General features: G+C 36.0%; 1 protein-coding gene across 3 annotated transcripts in view; it reads right to left on the minus strand.

Annotated features, from left to right (window-relative positions):
- Positions 1 to 2,759: 2,759 nt before the first annotated feature.
- The window catches only part of LOC117171992 (BUB3-interacting and GLEBS motif-containing protein ZNF207), a 27,565-nt gene continuing 18,627 nt past the window's right edge, over positions 2,760 to 11,697 (minus strand). Inside the window, exons 6-7 of one of the 3 annotated variants that reach the window (XR_004466946.1) lie at positions 5,984 to 6,284; positions 2,760 to 3,386 (exon numbers count right to left, since the gene is read on the minus strand). Coding sequence is in view for 1 of the 3 variants with exons in the window: in XM_033359709.1 (XP_033215600.1) it covers positions 6,178 to 6,284 (107 nt within the window). In the remaining 2 variants the exon portion in view is untranslated. Of the gene's footprint in view, positions 6,285 to 11,697 lie in introns of all 3 variants that reach the window. The other 2 variants (XR_004466945.1, XM_033359709.1) reach the window with 2 other exon arrangements.

Here is an 11,697-nt window from a genome sequence, read left to right on the forward strand (position 1 = left end):
GCATGATCTTACGTATAGCGCTATCCAGGGCCGTCGCTTTGAAGACCAAATCTTCCGAATAAGATGCTTGTATCTGCTTCAGAGAGACTCCTTCACTGACGTTGCGTCCTGAAGGCGGCTTTGAAGCACACTCAGGTATGTATAAGTCTCTCCTGTGTCAAGATGTCTAATAACACTTATATCCACAAGCTCAGGGTCCTCGGTAACGTAAATAACCTTTCCCTTCTTTAGAAAAATGTTGGCATACTTTTCCAATCTAAAGTCCATCCCAATATCCTCTGTGCACTTCTTGGCGATATTTAAAGCACTCTGAAGTTTACTTTTACGAGAAGCATAGATCTTTAGGTCATCCCTATAAAATACATGAGTAAACTTATGCTCGCGACGATTAATGTCGCCACAGAGGTATCCATGAGAATTGAGTAGTGCGAGAGATAGCGGCAGAAGTGTGATGCAAAAAAAGCAGAGGGCTCATGGTGTCCTCCTGAAAGACGCCCCTATGGAAGGTGAGGTTGTTCATTGTGAAACGATAATTTCCAGGTGAGATAGTAAATCTAGTTTTCCAAAGGGGCATCAAATCTCTATGCATCTCATTATGTGTAGATGAACCTTCAAGCTGTCAAAAAAAAAAAAATTATAAGTATATGAGAGGTTGAATTAAAAGCTTTCCGGTAGTCAATACAGGTCATCAACTGGTAGCGTTGGTGGAATGTTGTGTATTTGCATACGTGCCTGTCAATTACCATGTTCTCTCGGCAGCCTGCTACACTTTTATTTCTAGCCACGCTGTTTGTACATCTGTGCCCACACAGGCTCAATTCTTCGAACAATCCTGTTGTTTAGGACAGCTGTAAAGATCTTTTACAGGGTATTTAAACAAGTTATTGGACTGTAATTCTATGGGTTGGACAAATTGTCTTTTTTCGGTAGGATTATAGTGCGTCCTAAGATCAGCCATTCTGGAATGGGCGTTTCCGACATTGAATATGAGTTAAATATGCGGGCCAGGTGTTGATGTGCACCTCTAAGGCCTTTTTCCATCTCTTCGGCAGTAATTGATAGATGTATCTCCTCATATGTTATGAGGTCGCAAAACTCCTTGAAGTAGATAATTTTATCAGTATCTTCTTTCAACGCCAGTGTCTTCGGGATCTTGTATACCTCCTCTTGGGTCTCTACCTCCTTGGGCTTGAGTGGATTTTTGACAGAAACAAGATGATCCCTGAACAGGCGCGCGATGGGTCGGCGAGAAACTTTTGATTCTCCCTGATCCATATCTCACTCTTCTGTATTCTTTTCCTTGCGCCAGATAGTACTGGTATTTTATAAACAACAGGCTGCTGGATTTTCCAGAGCTTTTACTTGTTCAGTGTGTGATTGAAGATCATCAGTTATTGGGCGAACTTTCGAACCCCTTCCTCAACTGGTCTACCTGATGTTATGTAATCAATCATACACTGAACATGGGACGCATTCTGTCTTGTCCATCCAATCTTCTTGTTCATTTGATGCAAGCTTCATTTGGTCTTTTGATCCATCGTCGGTTTTAGCCTTTGATTTGAATTAGCCAAAACTCTGGCAAGCACCATAAGCTAAAAATTGATGGAGCAGACGTCGGAATTCTTAGAGATATCCTCACGAAGGGGGGCATGTATCTATGTTCCCCCGTGTCCTGTCACTTCCTCATCTTCGTATGTAACTTGCTTATGTAGCGATTGAGGATGCGCTCCACGTACATATACATTTTTCGAGGTGTAGGCACGTTGATTTCGCAATTAATAATGCGAAACGTGCTGAAATTCTGTATGTTTCTGACACCACAGAGTGAGCATACGTGCCATAAAGCCTGCGTGCACCGGGATTTTTCCATTTAAGTGATAAAAAATAAACTACAAATTTGTTTAAAATTTTTTTTAAAAACTATAAGTTTTTTAATTCAAAAATGTTATATTCGAATGCTCAATAATTTATACGTATAATATGGAAGGCACTATAACACTTTCCAATTAAACAAGTTTAATCTACTTTAAAAGAATATTTTGAACTCACTGCGAAATACTATTTTTAATCGTAAAATATGAACCTAGAAATCGATATAAATGTAGAATCTTTGAAGCATCCGAGGTTTACTTAACACTGCTCCTAATTTCGAACTAGCATCTAAAATAGATTCTTATTCTGTGCACTTGTGTGCATAGTACGAACTAGGGCGAAATTAGCATAAAGATTATAATAGAGGCGCTATTTACCCTTCCTGAAAGTCTACCTACTTTCTTCATTCGGAAATTTTTTCCTCAAAATATTGAATTTCAAAATGAAAAAAGTTGATCTTTTCACGCCGAATAAAACCCCGCAAAAAACTATCTGAAGTTAGCATAAAGAATTCTGGAGATTTTTCTGTGTATATAAAAATTCGTAGCTTCAAACAAATTGCTAGTTATGCGATTCCAATCTAAATATAGAAAACAGATTTAAAGTTTCCAATCGTCTTACACACTAAAACTCTATTTTGCACATTACCGAGAAAAATATTTGCATACACAGAAGAATAATCTTTGAATGGAGGATTGCACGCCAAGATTCTTAAGTTTACTGAGAGGTAGGAAATGAAAAGAACTTAAAGAGTAATGATCGAGAAAGAGGCCATTTAACTTGAATAAAATTAAACTAATTACTGGAATAAAATTAATCAATTATTTAAATTCTGAAAGCATCAATGAACGTCTTTATCGATCAAACCTATCTTTCAACTTTTTATACGAATCAACATCTTTATTATATCTCATAGAGATACATCCTCGTGCGATATACACCAATATATTCTCGTCTTTCTTTTTTTTTCTCAAAAAACTTCCTTTTCTTACTTTCATTCTCTCTCTGAGCGAGTGTCCGTCGTTGGCTGAAAAGAACATTTGTAGAAGGTTTCTAGACAATCTAGGTGCCAGAGCCGTAACTAGGGACTAAATTGTTACTCGACTTTTCATAACATCTTACATGTTTAAAATATTTTTAAATAAATACAAAATTAAGATACATACAAAAAGATAAAACGGAGAGATAAAATAGAAAACTAAACTTAAATAAAGTAAAACGAGAAATGTTAAAAGAAAAGACAAACAAGAAAGAAAAAGGAGTCATTTTAAAATTGACCAGGTGTAAAATCTTACTTATGATTCTTTTTGTTTTTTAATTCTTAAGTCTTATAAAAAACTAGTTATAATTAGAATGAAAAAAAATATTTTGAGACATTACCTCTAGCACTTCCTATTTACGACTCTGCTGCGGATTACTCGTTAAGCGACGGTTGCTTTAGCAGATTAGGAAGAGTCACCAGGAGTTACCGGGTAGCTAAAAAAGCGTTTCCCATAGAGCGAGACGTGCGTCCGCTATTCACCAATAAAAGACAATTTGAGGTAAAAGGACATTTTTTTAGCGGATCTTGCGCGCATTTGTAAGTAAGATAGACATAATATATATCTATATATAATAATACCGGTGTACACACAGAGCCTGTTAAGCATTCGACGAACGATCGAACTGCCGCAATTTAAAATCCAAAATTAAAAAAGACAACTAACATTCTTATTAAAAAGTACCCTTTTTTTAAATTTTAAAAACAAGTGTTAGATTTCACCGGCGTTTCGAACGATCGTCGATTCGGTTAATAATGTTCTCTCGCGTTCCTTACAGATTAACCTGAAATAATATTGTTTCTCGGTCCAGCCACGCGTCCATCAAGTCACACAATCTCGAGTCATTAGGTTCCGATTCAAATTTCTTATTATGTATCTGAGTTAAACAATTAAAAACGGATCCACAGGAAAAATTATTGAGAGTAGATGTGTTTTTTTCGCTCCGTACAAGGAACACTCACAGTTGGGATGGGGAAATTCCCAAGCTCCAGTGTCCACCCAACGGAAAATTTAACATTTTAAATCAAAATTGTTCTGTTGTTAGTTTAAATAAAAACTGCAAAATATCGTTCGACATCTTTCAAAGAAGAAGCAAATCAAAAACTGATATTCTGCTAAGTAAATTCGATAGAAGTAAATAAAGCTGAAACTCGTTGTTGTTGACTCAAAGACGGTAGGTCCAAACAATCGCCTGTCTTGTGACAAGGGACCGGAAGGTCCAACAGCGATCAGAGCTGTGATTGGTTGAAACAATATGTGGCTGTCGCTCACTGTTCTCAGAAAACTCGAGCTTAGCCAATTTTACATATTTTCGCACTTTTACATATTTTTCTTACTTTTATGTCACAATTTTCATTAGCATTTATACAATATTTTCTCAGTCACCGATATGTTACACATCTTCTAAGTATTCGAAAGTAGGAGAGACCAATTCTTCAGCTTTCTAAGAACAGCAAACTATGCCCAGTTTTTCGATCTTTCCACATAACTTTATTCGGAACAGTCGATAATATGACACTCAATAAGTAACAGAACTTTTCTATATGTTTAAGTTTTGCGGAAGAAGAAGACAGCCCTGCCGAGTTTCGTCAAAACTTTCTACATCTTTATTTTTTACTTTTCATTCTTTCTTCAATTTTGTTCAAAAGAGTATAATTATTTCTCCTAATTTTAGAACAAAAGTATTGGTTTTTTTTTTCAAAATTAACTCGGCAGAACGACCCCTGAAAGGAAAGTGTATAATTTAATAACAATACGTAGAGCAGGTACGTACACTGTTTCTTTTTTCGGTGTATCGATAGAGAAAAGGAAAAGAAAAGAGAAACAAGAATTAAGAGAAAAGACTAGGGGACAGTTGACACTGGATCTCAGAGAACGGACGTGTAAGGAATCAAAAATTGTAAGGACCGAATCCTTGAAGAAATTCGCGCAGGTGAGGAAGGCTATCTCCAATCAATGATTCGATTCCAATTTCAAAATTCATTAATACTTGGCAAGTTTTGACTAAATTCTTAGTATTTTATCACTCATTATAGTAGAACGCGTCCTTTATAACATAGAAGCAACGCTAAGTGTATTTTTCAAATACCTAGCCTAGAAAAACAGCTTTGAATTTGAATCTTCGATTGGAGAGTGAGGATGTTGATTGGATCAGAGGTGGATAAAATGGCGTGAGTCGAGTGTAGAGAGCCGGTGTCCGTTTCATTTTAAGAGCACCCTCCGTACTTACCACTCACACATGCGCCGCCAACATGTTCCTTGCAATGAAGGGCATTTCAGAGCGAGTCCATTTTCTGGCCTCCATTACTTCGATCACAGTCTAAATTTAATCTCAACATCGTGCTCCACTAAACGAGAGCCAGGGTGCCTACGTGGACTCGCTCTGAGGGATGTAACAAAATAAAATATGCGACTAACCTGAGGCGACAGAACCTCCACGCTGCGACTAGAATAAATCGTAGTTCAGAGACTTTTAATCTTATGTAAAACCGAGGAACTTTACACAATGTTGCAATTAGAGTTATGGAATTTTCGAGCTTTAAAGTCCAGTTTTAGAAGAACATTTTAAAGTAGTCATAAAGTGCAAGAGTAATAGATACTGACATTTATTGGATTAAGGTTTACATCAAAACTGAACAACAAAATATCTTGAAACTCATCAAGGAGGAATAACAATGGAAAATGAAATTCGGGAAATGAAACTGGGAAGCAGTCACATTTTGAAAATATCCTTAAAGAAATAATATTCTATACTTAAAACTCTAATTGCAAAACATGTATGCCTGAAATTATATTCAAAGCTTCGCCCATGATCAGAATCGCTAGCGACAGCGTGAAGCGCCACCTAGCCGCGTTCGCGTCTCTCCGAGACAACGACACTGGTCTAGAGCCTGAGAATTTCATCAATGTAAACGGGCTTTTAAAGTTAATTTATTCTCTAGAGATAAAGTCTCGCATCAGAGGCACTAACGTTTCAGGGATCAAAACTCAGACCCTGACGTGACGTAACGATGATGGTAATAATAATAATAATATTAATAATAATATAAGAAAACAAAGATTTTGCTAACTTCGGCTGATGTCAACTTCGTGGAGTGCCAGGCGTCGCCGTAGTTTCAGGAGCACCTCGCTGAGTCCGTGTGACGGCCCCACATGTTATCTCGTTTTGCGGTAGCGAGTTTCAGTTTCGAACCCTAAAGAGGAGTTAGGGGCGAGCCCACAGCACGAAGTGCAGGGGTGGATTGGGCCCGTCCATAGGGGGCGATCATCTGAAGCGCGGATGCATCATCGGTGCTAGCATAGGACCGCCGGGGAATCCCATGGGAGTCGCGAAGGGATGCATTGCACCCGGAGGCAAGGCTCCTAACATACCTGCAAACCAGAAAGCCAAATTATTAAGGACGCCCTCAACACCGGAAATTTCGAGCGCGCTGCTCGGTTTCGAGTGGCATACAGCCGATAAGGAGTAAATTCTCCTGGAGCTGGTTATTTTTGTACTTACGTTCTGCGAGATCCGGGACGAGGCCAAGGTCCGGAACATTTTTTAGGAACTTTGGCCAAGTCCTTCGGCTCAAAAGCTTTTCGGGTGACAGCTGACCATGCGCTAAGTATTTTTTTACAGACGCCGGATGTTCTATCAGTGTATCTAAATCTTTTGGACAGACTCTGAATTGTTCCGATTGACCGTTGCTTGTGTGGTTTATGTTTTATATTTTTATCTGAATTATTTCAATTGAATCATCAGCTCGAATAACGCCGGATGAATCCAACTTTCTATCTAGTATCCACGAAACCTCCAATCGTTGGACTTGAAATAGCAACAATATGAGAAAACATTTTCAAAAGTAAAAATGTTTTTGTTTTAAAGATTAATCTTCATCTACTGATGCAAGGCAAAAGTGAAATTAAATATTTTTGATTGGATGTAAATAAAAAATAAGATGACTACAGATTTGGAAAGGCATGTGTGGAAGCATGAAGTGGTTACCTTTCAAATCAATAAACTTGCTGATTTTTCTGCCGCGCCATCGGCGACAGAGCAGTAGCGATTGTGCCGCTTCGTCAAGCATACGAGAATTAAAAAGAAAAAGTTATTTCTAATAAAGTTAGTTTCACAAAAAAGTTCATCGAAAGTTATTCGTGGCGACTGCTTTTATTGCAGAGAAAGTTTAGAAAAAAACGAAAGAAATGAACCATAAAATATGAAACTAATAGAGATAAGTCGACTCAAATTCGTACAATTTACGCAAATTTGAACAATTGCAGAAAAGCACTAAGCACTGTACATACATTTTAACCTAAATTTGTAGTTTTTCGACTTAATCAATGGTAAATGAAAAAACTGATGTTTTAAATTCACAAGTTGCGCTTTGTGGAAAAAGTGCTCCTTGCGATTCAACTAAAAATTCTAGGAGAATCCACCTGGCGGAATGTAATTTTAAAAAATGGAAATTGCTGCAATTTACGATTGAATCAAGCAGTTTCGACAAAAATAAAGCTTTACCTTTGTGCATACCTAGGACAGCAACGATCGATGGAAAATTTCGAAGTATGATAATCCAAAAGACACCTTCAGAAATTCTATATTAAAAAATGAAGAGCTACGCAAGCACCGGAGTGAATTGATTGTATACTGAGAGCCCTCTTTACTTCTAATCAGCGAATTTGTTAGTTACTGGGAGTATCGCTATGAACTAAAGAGGAAAGCATGCACATGTGCCAATATACATTGAAATCCACAACAAACCGAGATGAAGGTGCTACCACACAAAAACCTCACACCATACAGAAACATTCGTTCGAGGCTATGGAGCAGTCAAGTGGCTGCTTCAACTCTTTGAGTGGCGCCACATCTGCTAAAAATCTCGGCTGTCACCCCAGCTTTTTTAAATATAATATTGGTTTAACTCTCGAGACTAGAATCGAAAGGCGAACGACGTATGAACATAATTTACTTACAATAATGTTTGAAATCGGTCAAATTAAAACTGGTGTTCACAAAAATTGCATTAGAATTACGCCTTCCCTTTCGAGACTGTCGGATCAAAGTCGTCTTTTGCCCGTCAAAAGACGTCTCGTCAAGCATTGGAGGTACCCTCGCGATTAAGAAACAAAAGGAGGAACATGTGTAGGACCACCATTATCTCCCAATCGTTAGTAGTGATGAGAATGTAAATAAATAGATCAATAAATAAATAATTATACAGTAATATACTTGGTATATGTGAATATCGTTTACTTACTGTCTGTTTTTAGAGCTCGACTTATCTAAATCATTAATGTGTTACACAAAAGCTAGGCTATAATAATAAGTGTGCGTGAATGATAAAGATAAATTACTGCGCGTTCGTTCATGTTGCAAATCTTTTCACGAAAGGGTACTACCTTCAATTTTTATTCCTCTTTCAAAATCAAATCACGAAAGAAAATAAGTTCTTCCTTTCCTCTGAAACGTTCATTCATCAAAGATTAGACCTTGAATCTATAAATCTTGTAATACAAAAAAATATATATATATCTATAAATATTGGTAGTCACGCAAAAGAAATCAAATCAATCATATCATAACTGAATTTAATAAGAAAAGGAAGGGGCAGTTTCATGAAAAAGGTGCATCAATTCTCCGAACGAAATTCTTGAATGGCTGAGAGCGATACCGTGCCCAAAGAAAGCGATCATTTCTACTTTTTCACAACACCAGGATGTCAAGCTATCAATACGTTAAAAGAAAGAGAGCGAGAGAAAGAAAGAGATAGAGAGAGAAATAGATAGATAGAGGGAACGGTTAATTTGGTGAGGAATGGCAAAATGATCGCGAAAAAACTCAAAATAATTAGAGGAGAAATTAAAAGTAAAGCGCAAATTAAATTAGGGATTAATAACAACAAACTTTAATAAAAAAAACAGTCGAGTGGCCGAAATAATGGTGTGAAAATTAAATAATTAGAAAGCAGGGAGGCGATTATCTAATTTCGTATTCATTTGCAGAAAATAAGCAAAAGCGACGAATTTCCTTATTTTTCTTCATTCGGAATTCAACAGAAAAGCTTAAAAACTTAAAAGCATCTTGATTTGAAATCGCACCAAAACAATTCAAAGGTGAATCTAAAATTCTGAAGAAAGAGAAATTAAAAGGCAGTTAGGAAAGTAAAGATTTGTTTAAACTAGGTAATCGCACTCCAGAATCGCTCGAGATATGGAAAAAGAGTATACAATTAAACGAAATGATTAACTTGTTATTGATAGGCCGCTCGACCTATGATTTGGGCGGACCTTGGAAATAAATAAGAATAGCAATGAGCGTGGCATTAGTAGTGATGGAATGTTTATGATTATGACGATGACGGTATGACAATGATGGTAATTATAATATTCATAATAATATGAGATATATAGATAGGCCATGTCACGGCATGCTATTTGCTAAGGACCAACCTTGTTGCACTTGTCTAAAACACGGTTTTAGTAACCAGACTGGGGTTCGTTCGACACTCACCAAGGAGTGGCCGGGCGCCCTGCAAACGCACCGTTAAAACGTGAAAGGTAGAGGACGCTGTCGCCAATTCAGCAAACGGGTGAATCCTGAGCACATTTTATTCTTTCACGCATCGATTATTCCAATTTTCATTCGAATTCAGCCATTACTTTCTGTCAAACTGGTTCCGATTGACGAGATCAGTTTTCAACTTTTTTGGAATCAGGTTTCATACCCCAAACTCAGAGCAGATGTCGCCATCATTTGGGTTCTGTCGACCGTTAGGGTATGGAACCTTATTCGAATAAGAGCTGTAAGATCGCGGTCGTATATACAATCAGTTGTTGGCAGGCAAATCTATTTGCGATGTATGTTTTCCCGTTGTTGTTTTATCAAAATTCTACTTTCTACACATGGGCTTTTTGAATTTCAGTAATATCTGCAATTGGTTTCCACTATGCTTCCAGGAATGAAGCAGAAAAAGCAGAAAAGGCAAAACTAATAGTAAAGTTAGAAGTAGAATTGATCAAAACAGAACAGAAAAAATAATTTCATCAATTTTCTTATATAAAGATTGTAAAGATTTCAAAGAAAGCAAAGATGGTCTTTAGATACCACTGCGAATTGCCGCAACGATAATTTAATTGTCTTAATTTATTCCCAAGAAGATGCAACATTTTACAGAAAATTTACTTTTATATTTTCAAAATCCTTAAACAAAACTCTTTTGTAAAAAAATACTTGCCTCATTTTTTTCGTCAGAAATCAATATATTATATTGATGATTGATGGTTTAATTAAAATAGAGATGATTCAACTTCCTATTCTTTGATTTCTCAATTTTTAGTTTTTCATCCTGATTGTTTAAAATAGTTTAACTATTAAGTTTAAGCTTATAAAAACTTTACGAAATTGAACATTAAAACACATATTTTCCATTTTTTAAGGCTTCTGTTTAAAATTACAGTGAACCCCTTCAATAGCCCTTCCGAGAATTGACGACCCAAAATTAGCACTATAGAAGAGTTTCAATGTATTTATAAAAACCTTAAAAATTAAAATGAATTAATTTACTGTCAAACCATTACATGGAAAATTGCCTATTTATTTCGATTGAATCGAAAATCTGCCCAAAAATATCTTCGATATTGGGGTAGATTTCAAATCAAGCAGGTTCTGCACATTAAAATCGCAGAATTTCTCGACGAGAAAATCTCATGTTTTTAGATTAGAGGACACGTATTTTGCACCTAATGCAGATATTTAAATTTTAACCGATGTTTCGCACTTCTCACAAGTCAAATACTCGTAGCTTTATACATTTTTTTTCAAATATGAATGATGCGGGCGAATGCGTTGCCTAATTTATCCTTTAAAAAAACCTGTTTCGATGCCGAGAGATTATACGACTTAAAGTACAGAACTTGTCTGATTTTAAATGGATTCGGTCAGTAATGTAATTGGCAATGCCCCCCTAAATTCTTCGGTAGTATAGTGGTCAGTATCATCCTAGAATCCATTTCAAATCAGGTAGGTTCTACTTATTAGTTCGCAAAATCTCTATAATTTTTTTTAAAATATGAAAAAATTTCGAAATAAACAAAATAGCGGCGACTTACAAAATATAAAAAAGCTCCATTTTCTTATTAATTCCACATTTATCTTTTTTTCTGATTTTTCGCGTTTTTCAAATCTCAAATACTCGTCAACTTCGTACATAATTTTTTTTCTGAAATCGGAAAAATAAGTGTCATCTAAGTTACTGTAAAAAAACGACATATTTCTCCCCCAAAATATTTTACGAATAAAATTTATAACCTGCCTGATTTTAAATAGATCCGGCCAGTATTGTAATTTTCATTACCCCCCCTCCCCCCTAAATTCTTCGGTAGCATCGTTATAAGTATCACAATCATTTCTTCCTTAGACCAAATTCATTTTAAATCGGGTACATTATACACATAAACTCGCAAAATCTCTATAGTTTCTAACTTAATACATCAGCTAATCTAATTTTATTTCTGGCTTCAGGTGAGATTTATCGTTGTTATTTACAAAAAAATGCTAGAAAATTATAACATGATAATAATAAACAAAATGTCTGCTAATTACGTGAAAATATAAAAAGACTATATTTTTATTAATGGCACACTTATATTTTTTTCTGATTTTTCGCGTTTGTCAGAAAAATAAGTGTAGTCAAGTTACTCTAAATAAAACGAAATATATCTTCATCAAGATTTTATACAACTTGAAGTGTAGAATTTGCCTGATTTTAAATGGATCCAGTCAGTAGTGTAATTTTCATTC

The sequence above is a fragment of the Belonocnema kinseyi genome, chromosome 1 (genome assembly GCF_010883055.1).
Source record: "Belonocnema kinseyi isolate 2016_QV_RU_SX_M_011 chromosome 1, B_treatae_v1, whole genome shotgun sequence".
Lineage (NCBI taxonomy): Eukaryota > Metazoa > Arthropoda > Insecta > Hymenoptera > Cynipidae > Belonocnema > Belonocnema kinseyi.